General features: G+C 46.3%; 2 protein-coding genes across 2 annotated transcripts; both read right to left on the bottom strand.

The window, feature by feature from the left end:
• Nucleotides 1-1,476: 1,476 nt before the first annotated feature.
• LOC105030438 (transmembrane protein 47) lies at nucleotides 1,477-12,171 on the bottom strand. Its single transcript, XM_010904303.5, has 3 exons — nucleotides 11,815-12,171; nucleotides 6,581-6,721; nucleotides 1,477-2,470 (listed from the first exon to the last, which is right to left on the bottom strand). The coding sequence occupies exons 1-3, from the start codon at nucleotides 12,008-12,010 to the stop codon at nucleotides 2,289-2,291; spliced, it is 519 nt and encodes a 172-aa protein (XP_010902605.1). The 5' UTR covers nucleotides 12,011-12,171; the 3' UTR covers nucleotides 1,477-2,288.
• Nucleotides 6,730-11,808, bottom strand: LOC109615892. Its single transcript, XM_029121320.2, has 2 exons — nucleotides 11,171-11,808; nucleotides 6,730-10,744 (listed from the first exon to the last, which is right to left on the bottom strand). Exon 2 carries the CDS (start codon nucleotides 10,422-10,424, stop codon nucleotides 9,426-9,428), a length of 999 nt encoding a protein of 332 aa, XP_028977153.2. The 5' UTR covers nucleotides 10,425-10,744; nucleotides 11,171-11,808; the 3' UTR covers nucleotides 6,730-9,425.
• Nucleotides 12,172-14,814: the final 2,643 nt, after the last annotated feature.

Below are 14,814 nucleotides of genomic sequence, written 5' to 3'. Positions count from 1 at the left end.
GTCAGACGGCGTTAAAGACGGCTACGTTCTAGGCACGGAGCCCCAGCTGCTACAAGGTTCGCTTGGCTGGTCACAGTGAGACGACAGGGCACACGGCGCGGACACCAGGCGGACAGACTCTCCACCTGACACCTGAAAGTCGGCGGTTCAGGGGAAACAGCTGAGCGCTGGCCTGCCTGAACACCTCTTCTGGGTCCCGTTCTACTGAACACAGTCAGTCAAAAAGCCCCCGCCGGGGACTTGAGACATGTCAAGTGCCTCGTCACTGAGAGGGGTGGGAGGAATCGGAGTGGCTCAAGTATGCCATCGTTTTTTTATTTTTTAGGAGGAAAAAAGATATCAAGGCTAATTTTATCATAGCCCCCAGTAACCAGGGAATAGAAACCAGATGAGACGGGCTGAACTGAAACAGCATCTCAGGCAGTGCATTCCATTCCCCTCTGTCTTAAAAACGCTGCCTGCAGGGGGAAAGCAGTCTGGAGTCAGGGAGGGGGAACAGTAACGCTGATGGTTTGTTTTTAAAGGAACTACTAAACAACTCATTTAAAACAGCCCCTAAAATGACGGGTTGATTACAAAACAGACGGTTTCTACCAAATATCCAGGGGGGAACGGGGATTAAATGGGACGGTAGTTACAAGGGTCAAAAGGAATGCTGGGAGGAAATGGGTCGGAATGACGTCCACTCTAACACATTGTTATAGCCACGTTTACCAGCATCCTGTCAAAGGAGAGCAGCCCGAACCAGATGGATGGCACACCCTGAGGTGTTGGATATTCACACATCCATTGCGAACTATTGCGAATATGGTCCCTAACATTCAAAACGACAGTAATGATCTGATGCCAGTCTAATAGTGTGGTCAACATGTACTAAATGGGAGATCCTGAACTATTCTATCCTCTGGGGTTTGGACCCACTTTCAGCCACTTGACAGGAAGCAGAAGTGTCAGCTTGAAGCCCTGATAGACCATCAATATCACGCCAGCCAATGGCTCCAAAAGCTCATTACGCTCCAGTCCAGGAGCCTCATTCCCACGTCCCATTTAGCCCCAGAGCCACCGGCAGCCACTCCGGTAATGGTGAGTGTAATTGGGTTGCTGAGGCCGTTTCTTTCTGGCCTGCGAGGCCCTTCTGTCCCGGGTTGTGAGAGAATGCTGGAGCTATGTAAGTGGCTTTCTGCCATGCCACTTCCTCCAAAGCGAGGCACCTCTCATTTAAACATTCCCCCACCCCCACTGTTCGGTTGTACATTCCTGCCATAGTTTTGATTGGTTATTTATGGGTCAGAGGTCTTATTGTAGGGGTGTTAGAGAGGCTCAACTTGAGTTACGACTGAAACTAAAAGGGGCGCCTTGTTCTTCATAGTTGTGGTTGTTTAGACAGATCTTGGACAAATATTGGACCACCAAATCGATTAGCAACGTTCAGCTGACAGTCAAGACCCTGGGCTAAGCAAAAGCTGTAATATTTTGATCTGAGAAAATGAGAAACACGTGTTTATTATTGCATCCATCAGTAATGTTTATTTTACACTTCAAATGTCAGGAGTTAGCAAAACCAGATATGTTTCAGCTATGAAGACATGTAGAGAGGGCTTTACCTCTGATCCCATTTTATAACCAAGCTATTAAACCAAGTTATTAGTGTTTAGAAACTCAAATGATCCAAAAGCAATACATAAAATATACCTCTTCCAATGGGTGATTGGATAGCAAGAAAATTATACCATCAATACAATAACAACATGATTAGTCATCATGAAATCCTACACAAACAAACACGCAAAATAAAAATAATATACACCGATCCCTTACGTAAAAGCCTCAGCCCTCACGGGAGGGCCGAGGGAATCTTCCTTGTACCTCTACAAATGGAGATCCGTGGGATGTGCTGTAGAAAGGTTCATAGGTTAGAGTGGCCCATCTCTGTCCAAAACCATCTCTGTGCTTTAAAAACCAAGGCGTCCGTCTGACCGTGTTGTGGGCCTCTCTGAGCCCACTGGCAGCCCTGGGAGACCACCGGGGACAGACGTTCTCCCCACACAGCTGTTCCTTCAGGGCCCTAGTTTATAATGTCCTCCCACCTGTCTGGGACTGAGTGGGTGTCTGTTAGATATACCGCGTGATGATGTCTAAGCTTGTCTATCTGGGCGGAGGAAGAAATGTGTGTGTATGTATGTTTATGCGTTTGTGTGTTGCCATACAATAGTGCGTTTGTGTGTGTTAAAGAGACACAGGACGAACAAGAGAGAGAGAGAGAGAAAGTATAAGGGTGGAGAGAGTCCTCAGTACATAGCGTCCTCGTACATGTCCGTCCGGAGGCAGAAGAGGACGCCTCCTCCAAGCATGAAGATGGTGCCCCCCCAGCCCAGTCCGTAGCCCCAGTTGAACTCATGGTAGGTCTGCAAGACGGTTCCGTCGATGAACTTGATTGGGTAGAGGACCAGAGCGCATGCCTGAAGGACCACTGAAAGGCAGGGAACAAATCTGGATAAGAATCCACAGAATGATAGCATCTCAATTAAGATAAACACGTAAGCCCTTTCCAGCCCAAGTCCATCAATCAGACCAAGTATGTCTCCGTTCTCCCTGTAATCTGAGCTCTGCACTGCTAGGACCTGGATCACAGCACTCTTTGTCAAGGGAATGAACGGCCGGCTACTTGTGCAGGTAGTGGGATAATGACGAAGGGAAACTGGAGCCGTGTGTGAGTCAGGGAGGGCTGATAGATGCCACCCGAACCCAGACGTTACCCTGGGGAACCGCGGTGACAGAACCCCGAGCAGAAAACACATTGAGTCACGCCGGAACATTCCGACAGCGAGCTCCCTCTCACGTACATCCCGTTTAACCACGGCTCCGTGGTCACCGTAGAATATGGAATGTGTGACGCACAGTCGTCGCGCTGTTACGCGGCTCCTGGTTCATCCTGTGGACTAGTCATGAAATGTTAGTGGAATAAGCTATAAACTTCATAACACACCCCGGTCACATTGTGTAAAGTCAGCCATCACGTTTCCGCGTCAACAAATTCCTAATAAATCTATTTAAAAGCAGCGGAGCAGTCACTGTGTGGGCAATGAATTAGAGTAAATGTCGCTCAGCCTCTGTGTTTATGTATGTATGAGTCTGCGCGTGTGCACGTCTTCACGTTCACAGATCCTCTTCCTACTTATATAGTCAAACATCAGGAGGTCAAGCTGAGGGGGGGGGGGTCTCGTGATTTAGAGGCAACTACTGCTATTCCTAGTTGGAACCTAACGGACTCAGAGAAGGGACATTGTGTAATTTTGTTGAGACTCCACCTATTTCCTTCCTGCTGGACAAGACGGCTGGGCCTGGAGAGGAGGGGGGCAGGCTGAGACATAAGCCCAAGAACGTGACTTTGTTGACGGGGGCCAGACAGAGGTGACTGGGCTGGGCTGGGGACGCACTTCTGGCCAGCAGACAGCCAGAACAGACTCCAAGCCTCTCCCTCTGACTGGGGGCATTTACCACAACCCCCCTCCTTTCACTAAGGCCTCTCCTGCCATAAGGAGACCTCTATTCTCACCAGGCCTGAAAGCACTTACAGAGACCGAAAGAAAACACTGCATCTCCCACATATCTCAGTGACAAACAGGGAAAGCCTCAGACATCGCATCTACCACTGGTTCAGCTTTTCTAAGAGCGATAGGCAAAGTAACTGGCTGAGGAAACCAATGATTGCTTTTATCATGACACCTGTCCCTCAATGGACTCCAAACAGAAATCTTCCCAAGCAGAACATTTCCTAAGCTGAAAACTTGAAACAGATATGTGTTAAGGTCTGAGAAAGTACAAGAAGTTCCAACAAAGTTATTTTTTTTTTAAATCTAGACGAACGACATGAACAGGATTTGACATGCTAGCAGGACAGTATTACATTTGACATGCTAGCAGGACAGTATTACATTTGACATGCTAGCAAGACAGTATTATATTTAACATGATAGCAGGACAGTATTATACATGTATTATATTTGCTGATATAAGCTATGTTGTTTTCAAGTGGATGAATTGGTGAAAACTAGCATTTACTGTCAATCCTCAAACTTTAAAACATATCCCAATTCAAATATGCATGGAGAAGCAAAACAACAACATCTGTGTTGTTTGGATGTTGGGGGAATACAGCGCCCGTGCTGAAAAAAACTAAAATAAAGACTGGTTCTAATTGATAGAGGCGGCAAAGCCCAAATCTGCCGTCACAATTATAACACGTCTGGTGAGTTGAGGCCCTGAGGCTGTGGTCTCTGCTCCTTCACTGTTTTCTGACCACAACGTGTACTCACTGCCCTACTGCTCACACATACGCATGCATATGCACGGACATACACAAACTTTACTTTCTAATAAGACCAAAAGAGAGATTTCTGTTATAATAATTGTCCCTATATTGTTTCCATTGCTTGTCCACTCTTTGGAGGAGATATCTGGGGATGTATTGTTTGCAATTTGCAGCTGGTGATTTTATACAGCGATGTATAGGTACCAATTTGAAGCTGGTGATTTGCTGCAGTAGGGTTACAGTTTGTTTGTTTTGAACTACTGAGTTACAGGCTTGCACTATCATTCCTGCATGGGCCCTTTATTGTGTTTTACCAAGCCTTAGAAGAACAGTTAAATTGGGAGGGTGTGAACGAAAGACCTGATCAATTTAAATAGGCCTATTTATATAACAGACATTAATCTGGAAGGTTAAAACTTGAATACTAAAGCTTTGAACCACTTAAAGCATCCATTATATCAACATTTTAAAACCCAAACGGGTTTTCCAGCAGACCAATAAGAATGGCACATCCAGCTTTCAAATTAGGGATTTTTGCTGTTATACAGTTTAAAACCAGCCATTTTCGGTGGTTTAAAAATGTAACTATGTTTGAAGTAGCCTCCTTTGTAAAGAAGGCAATGCGGAGTTAGTGACAGTTCAAATATCATCATCCAGAAGGAGCAGAGCAAATACAAAAGCAAAGTATATTGACAAAAGACCAGACTTTGAAGTCAGGACTGTACAGACTCTCCCAGGAGGCCACGGATACACTAGATCATCTCTTCTGATACCGCCCACCGATGGCAAAGTTCTGTCCGGCAGTGGTTATCAAATCAGAACATCAGATAGAGGCTGGACCTGCAGACTGTACTGTTGGGGGACCTGAAGGACCACACTCAATCAATAGGAAATATAATTGTGCTCTTAGGTAAAGTGTTTACTTCGGCAGGAGTATTGGCAGATACACCACAGAAGGGGAGGCTCAAGATGCTTGAGAGACGTCACTGTAAAACTGAGGGATGTTCTGCTAAAGGAAATAACAAAATGATGAAATACTAGGGAGAATAGGCTGACCAGTGGACATCAGAGGATTGTAGCTGAGGTCACATTGTTGTTTAGGTTCTCTCCCATTAAGGGGGGGTAGACGTGAAGGTAAGGAGAATGGAAAACAACGTACAATTAAATACAATCCAAATAACATAATGGTGGTGGGGTTTCAATTTGATGAGAAAACAAGATTAAGAAAGAACATTTGAAATTACGCAAGAAATATAATCTGACTGATCTCCCTGTCATTTCAAACTGATCTCCCTGTCATTCAAAACATTGTAGGGGAACAGACAGTGAGAAGAGGGAAAGAGGGACCTGAGAGAGACAAGGAGAGAGAGAGTAGAAAGGGAGTGGAGATAAAAGAGGAGGGGTTGGAGAGGGAGTAGAGAGTGAAGAGGAGAGGAGAGGGAGTAGAGAGTAAAGAGGAGAGGGAGTAGAGAGTAAAGAGGAGAGGGAGTAGAGTGTAAAGAGGAGAGGGAGTAGAGTGTAAAGAGGAGAGGGAGTAGAGAGTAAAGAGGAGAGGGAGTAGAGAGTGAAGAGGAGAGGGGAGTAGAGAGTGAAGAGGAGAGGGAGTAGAGAGTGAAGAGGAGAGGGAGTAGAGAGTGAAGAGGAGAGGGAGTAGAGAGTGAAGAGGAGAGGGAGTAGAGAGTGAAGAGGAGAGGGAGTAGAGAGTAAAGAGGAGAGGGAGTAGAGAGTGAAGAGGAGAGGGAGTAGAGAGTGAAGAGGAGAGGAGAGGGAGTAGAGACAGAAAAGAGAGGGTGTAAGGAGTGAAGAGAGAGAGCAGAGTGCAAGCAGAGAGAACTGTGGGAGAAGGATTTTTTTCTTCATGGATATTATCCATAAGGGAATACATTCTTCTCTTCATTGGTAACTGTGCAAATTCTGCGGCTGCTTTTTCTTGGCACACAGCAGTCTGCTTTCTGGGTTTCACAGCAGATCCCTCGCCACAAAAAGAGTTAGCTCAACCCCAACTCCCCTCTCAACCCCCCCCAACCTCTCCCTCCCCTGCAACCCCCCCCCCCCCCTCGCATTTCGGTCCCAGTGTCCATTCAGCTTTGTGAAAACAACTGGACTATCTTCCCCCGAAATGTGTCTGGATGGAGACCAGCGTTCATGGTGTCAGGGAAACCATTATACTGCGTCTCCATCCCCCAGAAGAGCTGAAGTGGTTGTCCTGATGTGCGGTACAGATTTTCCTGTGTTGGGTTTCTGTTGGTTTAGGTGCGGCAGACTCACCTGCAGTGAACAGGAACACAGCCACCGTGCGATAGTGCCGTCTGTGTGTCCCCCGGCACAGGGAGATGACGGCCACCAGGAAGGCCACCAGAGTCACGGCAGCGCCGGCCAGCAGGAGCACCAGCGTGGCTACCTGCCAGTCTGAAGGAGGAGACACTTGTTATGGAAGATGCCACCCAAAATGTTGTCACACGGTACTCCTCTCACTCACTCTGGACTTCTGGGAAACTAATGGATTCCTTCTGAACTTATACCAGGGAACACAGACAAGCAGAAAAAAAATAGCTTACTGTTTTGTTATGTTATGTAAATGTCTGGTAAAAATAAATTCCCTTATTTTTAAGTTCACTACCATACCCAGTTCTCTCTCTCTAGTATTTGAGGCTGTAAAGAGAAAGCTTGACCCAAATAGCTACTTCAAAGTAACTTCAAAAGAAACTACTTGTTGCCTGATGAATCAAACCCCTCCTGCACGGTCATTCACTACATTTCAGTCTGAGACTATTTCCATTGTGTTTGTTTCAGTGATGCCAAATTATGAGGGGTGTTTGTACAGAACAAGGTCAAAGGCAGTTGGGTCATGTCTAACCAAACACAGTGACATTTTATAAATGTTGATTTTCTCATGTCTGTTCTAGCTCTAGCCCAACCCAGCATCAGTGGCCTTGGTGTAGCGTTTGGTGACAGGATCAAGAAATATGGGTAGTCAGGCAAGCGTAATGGAGCATAACACCTTCTAGTGATGGGTAAAAACATTGCTACAGTTACATATCAAGATGCTTTGTTTGACAATATAACACATTGTTTGCACTTAATCACAATGGTATTTCTGCTGTAGTTGGTTGTACCTGTACCACAAGCATTTCTCATCCATAGCTTCATTCTATGTCTTCTCCTTAATCAGGGGACCAATTTTTTTTTTTTACCACTTTACATTCCATGAATGATCAAAACTATTTTTTACTGCTCACTCATTTCCCTCTGCAGCAGACATCTGCTGAGCAATATGTTTGCAACATCAAATCGCAATAAAATCACCGTATCCTACTGCAATACATCTAGAATAGTGAAAATAAAGAGAACCGCAATATGTACCGTATCGGCACCGGAGTGCCCTGGTAAAACGGTCAGGTCTCAGTCCCACTCCCTTCACCTGAGTGTCCTGGTAAAACGGTCAGGTCTCAGTCCCGCTCCCTTAACCTGAGTGTCCTGGTAAAACGGTCAGGTCTCAGTCCCGCTCCCTTCACCTGAGTGTCCTGGTAAAACGGTCAGGTCTCAGTCCCGCTCCCTTAACCTGAGTGTCCTGGTAAAACGTTCAGGTCTCAGTCCCACTCCCTTCACCTGAGTGTCCTGGTAAAACGTTCAGGTCTCAGTCCCACTCCCTTCACCTGAGTGTCCTGGTAAAACGTTCAGGTCTCAGTCCCACTCCCTTCACCTGAGTGTCCTGGTAAAACGTTCAGGTCTCAGTCCCACTCCCTTCACCTGAGTGTCCTGGTAAAACGGTCAGGTCTCAGTCCCACTCCCTTCACCTGAGTGTCCTGGTAAAACGGTCAGGTCTCAGTCCCACTCCCTTAACCTGAGTGTCCTGGTAAAACGGTCAGGTCTCAGTCCCACTCCCTTAACCTGAGTGTCCTGGTAAAACGGTCAGGTCTCAGTCCCACTCCCTTCACCTGAGTGTCCTGGTAAAACGGTCAGGTCTCAGTCCCACTCCCTTCACCTGAGTGTCCTGGTAAAACGGTCAGGTCTCAGTCCCACTCCCTTAACCTGAGTGTCCTGGTAAAACGGTCAGGTCTCAGTCCCGCTTCCTTAACCTGAGTGTCCTGGTAAAACGGTCAGGTCTCAGTCCCGCTCCCTTAACCTGAGTGTCCTGGTAAAACGGTCAGGTCTCAGTCCCACTCCCTTCACCTGAGTGTCCTGGTAAAACGTTCAGGTCTCAGTCCCACTCCCTTCACCTGAGTGTCCTGGTAAAACGGTCAGGTCTCAGTCCCACTCCCTTCACCTGAGTGTCCTGGTAAAACGGTCAGGTCTCAGTCCCACTCCCTTCACCTGAGTGTCCTGGTAAAACGGTCAGGTCTCAGTCCCACTCCCTTCACCTGAGTGTCCTGGTAAAACGGTCAGGTCTCAGTCCCACTCCCTTCATGTCCACCTGATCTACCATTGCTCTGCCCAGGCTTTTGCTGTGTGGGCTGGAGCCGATGTATAGTGCTCAGACCCAGCGGACGGTTCAGTTTTCCCTCAGGTCTGTTGTCTCTCGGATGGCTGGTTCGCCTCAGAGAACCAGGAGAGGTTCCACTGGAGGCAGCTAATGAGCTCCGTCTGCCCTCTGTCATGTCTATCTCGGCCCCTCAGGCCCCAGGCCACTCGCCCTATTGTTTCCTGTAGTGTTAACCCCAGCACAGTCATAATGAGCTCTGCCAGGCAGTCAGTTCCCTCTCACTGCCCAGGGACAGGCTCATCTCTCAGGACCCGCCTCGCATTCAGCCCCCCCATCCCTCTCCACATTCCACCAGGACAAGAGGGGAGCACTGAAATGGCCCTGCTCCTCCTCACAGGTTGTGTGTGTGGGGTAAGAGTCACCTCCCCACTGAGCTGTGTGTGGGGTAAAGAGGCACCTCCCCACTGAGCTGTGTGTGGGGTAAAGAGGCACCTCCTGACCAAGCTGTGTGCGGTAAAGAGGCACCTCCTGACCAAGCTGCGTGCGGTAAAGAGGCACCTCCAGACCAAGCTGCGTGCGGTAAAGAGGCACCTCCTGACCAAGCTGCGTGCGGTAAAGAGGCACCTCCAGACCAAGCTGTGTGCGGTAAAGAGGCATCTCCTGACAAAGCTGCGTGCGGTAAAGAGACACCTACTGACCAAGCTGCGTGTGGTAAAGAGGCACCTCCTGACAAAGCTGCGTGCGGTAAAGAGGAACCTCCAGACAAAGCTGTGTGTGGTAAAGAGGCACCTCCAGACCAAGCTGCGTGCGGTAAAGACACACCTCCAGACCAAGCTGCGTGCGGTAAAGAGGCACCTCCAGACAAAGCTGCGTGTTGTAAAGATTCACCTCCTGACAAAGCTGCGTGCGGTAAAGAGGCACCTCCTGACAAAGCTGCGTGCGGTAAAGTGGCACCTCCAGACAAAGCTGCGTGCGGTAAAGAGACACCTCCAGACCAAGCTGCGTGCGGTAAAGAGGCACCTCCTGACAAAGCTGCATGCGGTAAAGAGGCACCTCCAGACAAAGCTGCGTGCGGTAAAGAGACACCTCCAGACCAAGCTGCGTGCGGTAAAGAGACACCTCCAGACCAAGCTGCGTGCGGTAAAGAGACACCTCCTGACAAAACTGCATGCGGTAAAGAGGCACCTCCTGACAAAGCTGCATGCGGTAAAGAGGCACCTCCTGACAAAGCTGCCTGCGGTAAAAGAGGCACCTCCTGACAAAGCTGAATGCTGTAAAAGAGGCACCTCCTGACCAAGCAGCGTGCAGTAAAGAGGCACCTCCTGACAAAGCTGTGTGCGGTAAAGAGGCACCTACAGACCAAGCTGCATGCGGAAAAGAGGCACCTCCTGACAAAGCTGCGTGCGGTAAAGAGGCACCTCCTGACAAAGCTGCGTGCGGTAAAGAAACACCTCCAGACCAAGCTGCGTGCGGTAAAGAGGCACCTCCTGACCAAACTGCATGCGGTAAAGAGGCACCTCCTGACCAAGCTGTGTGCGGTAAAGAGGCACCTCCTGACCAAGCTGCGTGCGGTAAAGAGGCAGATACTCCATGGATGCTGATGCAACCTTTTTTTCCCTCCCACTGAGAATCAACCACCACACAGACCAGGAGAACAGCCCAGTGACGGCATCCTATTGATGACACCATCCGTCCAGGAACAAACCCAGAGGCAGAAACCAACGGAGGGCGGGAGGAAGGGAGAGTGACAGGTGTTTTGTCTGATAGAGCGGGACCAACAGGCTGGGAGAGGGTGCAGTTGGCTGGGCACCACAGGGGAGGGTACAGATCTGAGACAGGTGGTCCTATCAGAGCGTAGAGCCGGGGTTAACCTGCCTCAGCTGAGCAAAGCACATATCTGGTGTTCATCCCTCTGGTGGTCTGAGTCTTTATGGCCTCTGTGTTTGGCTGTGCTCTGGGCCTCGAGGCCCATAAACCTGGCTGCGGTATCGTCCCCACAGAGGTTCACCCTGCAGGTAAAACAAACAGCACGTTCTGCCCCCAGCCAAAACAGCTACGGAGACACAGAAACAGTACGACACCTACAACACAGTCCAGTAGCACAAAATGATAACATGCTGAAAACATAAATGGATATAATACATCCCTGACTCAACAGATGTTTCTATTTGCTCTTCTTCTTATGGCTAAAATGGAAGTATCCTTATGGGACTTATGCCTCCTGAACATGTGGCTTAGGCCTTAAGTCCTGAACCTCATTGGAATGTGTGAGAACATCTCTTCTTATAATTACCCGTGAAATCTATCTATGTTTGGGCTTTGCGGCCCCACTGTCCCCATCCCCCATTGAAAGAGAGGGGGTGTGAGAGGGAAAACACTCTCACAAAAAGAGATAACAAAGCAGAGTGCCCAGTTCGCCAGATGAACACACCCACCTGCATTCACAAGGCTTACTGAGGTCAGTGGAGCACCCAGATGGCACGTCACATCATGGGGACACTTCAATCGCTCAGCATCGAACTGGGCAGGACCAAAATATTGCCCCTTGAACGCTAATGTTGCAGTAAACACGCATCTGTGGTTCGGGACCGAGAGTTAATGTCGAGTAAGCAAATTACAGTACATAACAATGGTCCATTGTTTGATCTCTTCGTCCGTGATGTACATAGAAAATCAGCGTCAATTCCAGGCATTTCTCTACTATAATCCGAATGCTTTAGCCCATGCATTGTCAGTCTACCCATCTGAACAAGAATAAATCTGAACGTGCATAACATTTGTGTAGCCAGTGTAGAACTTAGACAACAACATAGACAACTGTACTAGATGATCACCACCTTCTATGTCATTGCATGGTTCCATCAGGTTGTACATAGGTTTTTAGAAAGTTTGTAATAGATGCCGGGCTTGGGGTAAATACTAAATCACATTTGGTTGATATAGTGAAAGTCTTTCTCTGCCGACATAACACACTTCTTTTACATAGATTATTTTGGTAGTCTAGGATTAAAATACATTTTGACGGAAGACCACTTGAGAAGCGTGGAGAGGAATTAGAGAAAAATCTATTGTTTCTTACCAGATGTAAGTGTTGAAAGGCACCTCCAGCCCGACTCTGTTTCCGTGCATGATTCCCATAGCGACAGAGAAAAACGCTCTGCGGTTACCCAGGCGGGACTCAATAACGCTACGATGTCCAGACACAACGCCAAAAATACACAAAGTAAAGCAATCAGCTTGAACGGCCGGAAAACGTACACTTCGTTTACAGACATGTTTTCATATTAGTTTGACTTGGATCCACGCGTATTTTGAAATTGAGGGGAAGAAAAGCTGCGACAACGTCCCCAAGCACCCTCAGGTCCGAAAGTTCAGAGTCGACTACAGCGAGTTGGGAATGGGATGCAAAACCTCAGAAGTCCTTTCCTCCCCACGTCTTGTGCGCACATTAAGCTTTACTCAGATCCCGTGCGCCCCCATCTGGTCAACTGACAGGACGGGGCATATAATGGCAGTGCTTGTGTTGGCATTTTACTGCGGAATTTATTACACTACTGTTAAGAAGGATGGAAATAATCGAGCCATCAATTTATGAATCACGCAAAAGTATGATTAAAGACCAAGTCACTTTGAAGATCGTGGACTAGTGATTATTAGGTAAACATATCTTAAACCTCCCTACAATCCTCTGGCATTTTGGTGCAATTGATTTCTGTAGCAGCAGGCCGACTTAATGACGTGTGAAATGTCAACTGCAATGGACTACCCCTTTAACCCCAATTAAGTCTGGAATCTTATATTTTCCAGCATTTTTTAAATGTATTTTAGCTTTCTTATATTGTACTTGCTTTGGCAATGTAAACATGTTTTTCCTAACCAATAAAGCCCCTTTTCATTGAATGGGCATTGGGCATTAAATGCCCCCTGTCTGGGAGGGAGGTGTTGCTTCTCCAGAAGACTGGGAACACAGACAGACTGAAAGGGATAATTTGGGATTTTGTCCTTCATCTAATTCCCTAAAGTCTGAATTGTAGCTAAAAATTCTATCTGTATCAATAATGAAAGAGATCTGAAGTAGTTTCCTGAGCCAATGCTACCTAGTGTTAACAAATGACTGGAGGTCTACAGGAACAGCTAGCAGTTTCCATTGACTTCCAGTCATTTGGCAATAGCTATTTAGCTATTTAGTTTTCTAACCCTAACCCATGCTTGTGTTATTGATGTGAAATGGCTATTCAGTGTGAAATGGCTATGTGCTGATTTGCTCCTTGCATGGGATAGCTGGACAGTTGAAAAAGCAATACTGTTACACACTCAAAGAGCTTCAACATTTACACTAAGGTAGTTTCATTTAGGAAAGCATGATTTATAATGAGAAAACTGTAAACTCGTAAAATAACTTGGAACACTTCCCGCACACATACCGTCTGGAGCTGCTGAGGTGAAAACACACAAGTCTTGCTCATCAGTAATTGAGACACATAAGCAATGATTTAGGTGGTCAAAGGACAATTCCTTTTGTAATTTAGTAGTTTTTGTTAGCGAAAAGCCACATCAGTGAGATATGTTAATAAGTGAGACCTAATAATATCTGCTAACTCTACCTGATAAAAATTAGTTTCTTCATAAAATTGTTAACATACTGCACCAAAATGATCTAATATCAGTCTGCCAGCCTGTCAGCATGTTTTCTCAGAAATAGCTCCTTTTAATCAGGTGTTGGAATTGCAGCAAGTGTCAGGAGGAGGCCACTGTGAATTGTAGAAACACGTTAAAATCAACAGCAAGTTTGCCAGCATTAGGTGGAATGTATTCACCATTATGTGGACGGCACTTCACAGCAGCCCTAACTGTATTCTGTACTGTTTGACATTAGGTTTGACTGGCTGGCTCAGCCTCATCCTTAACTATAGCATGCTACCTTTCATAAATATTAATAAACTTGCTGCTTATTTTTGATCAACAAAATCTGTAGCTTTGGGAACGCAGTGGTATTCAATATTTTTAAGATATATTTTTATGGGGTTATAGTTACTTTTTGTTCTATTGACATCAGACCTCAGTTTCTGAAAATAACAATATATATAAATGACAAGTACCATGAGCAAACTATAGTGCTAGGGGCTTGGCCTGCTGCCACTGACTTCCTGCATTGTATGAATTGAATAAAAGATGGCCGGTGCACGGTGGACCACTCAGACACTGGAATGGTTTTGGATGAAAACCTGAAACAAAATACTTTTTGAAGTATGTTTTTGGCAATCAAATGAAAACATCATTACTGATTCATGGCACATATGTACATGTATTTTCATTAAGTTAGGCCTTCACTAATAACACCCATTAATGTGCACGCATGGCACAGAAATGAAGTCCTGTGGGGGGAAAAACGATGGAAATAAAAATGCCAGTCAAAATTATTTGTTCTGGTGCTGGCTCTGATCCAGGACTTCATCTGACTCTAGGGAAGTAGATAAAGAGCCTCATTGTCAAAATCATGAATGATCCCATTACACTTGGAAAATGTGCATAATTAAATCTTCCTTTTGATTGCTTTGGGGGAGTTGATAAAGGCTGACAATACAATGGAAACCACAATACAATGGAAGAGGAAAGTGAAAAGACAAATAATAATAATCTAAAAATAACTCAAAATATACAGTGGGGAGAACAAGTATTTGATACACTGCTGATTTTGCAGGTTTTCCTACTTACAAAGCAGGTAGAAGTCTGTCATTTTTTTCATAGGAACTCTTCAACTGTGAGTGACGGAATCTAAAACAGAAATCCAGAAAATCACATATGATTTTTAAGTAATTAATTTGCATTTTATTGCATTACATAAGAATTTGATACATCAGAAAAGCAGAACTTAATATTTGGTACAGAAACCTTTGTTTGCAATTACAGAGATCATACGTTTCCTGTAATTCTTGACCAGGTTTGCACACACTGCAGCAGGAATTTTGTCCCACTCCTCCATACAGACCTTCTCCAGATCTCCAGGACCTTGCGTGCGCTGCAGGATTTTAATCCATGACTGTGTAGTGTGTTACTTATGGTTTTCTTTGAGACTGTG

The sequence above is a fragment of the Esox lucius genome, chromosome 7 (assembly GCF_011004845.1).
Source record: "Esox lucius isolate fEsoLuc1 chromosome 7, fEsoLuc1.pri, whole genome shotgun sequence".
NCBI lineage: Eukaryota > Metazoa > Chordata > Actinopteri > Esociformes > Esocidae > Esox > Esox lucius.
This window is presented reverse-complemented; position numbering and strand designations above follow the sequence as displayed.

What these genes read in the sequence shown, in the direction of transcription:
- LOC109615892 (XM_029121320.2), bottom strand. Translation starts at nt 10,424, where the DNA reads ATGGTGTCATCAATAGGATGCCGTCACTGGGCTGTTCTCCTGGTCTGT.
- LOC105030438 (XM_010904303.5), bottom strand. Translation starts at nt 12,010, where the DNA reads ATGTCTGTAAACGAAGTGTACGTTTTCCGGCCGTTCAAGCTGATTGCT. An exon ending in CCTTTCAACACTTACATCTG is followed by an intron (nt 6,722 to 11,814) that starts GTAAGAAACAAT and finishes CTCCTCCTTCAG; the next exon opens with ACTGGCAGGTAGCCACGCTG. An exon ending in TGTGTTCCTGTTCACTGCAG is followed by an intron (nt 2,471 to 6,580) that starts GTGAGTCTGCCG and finishes CCTGCCTTTCAG; the next exon opens with TGGTCCTTCAGGCATGCGCT.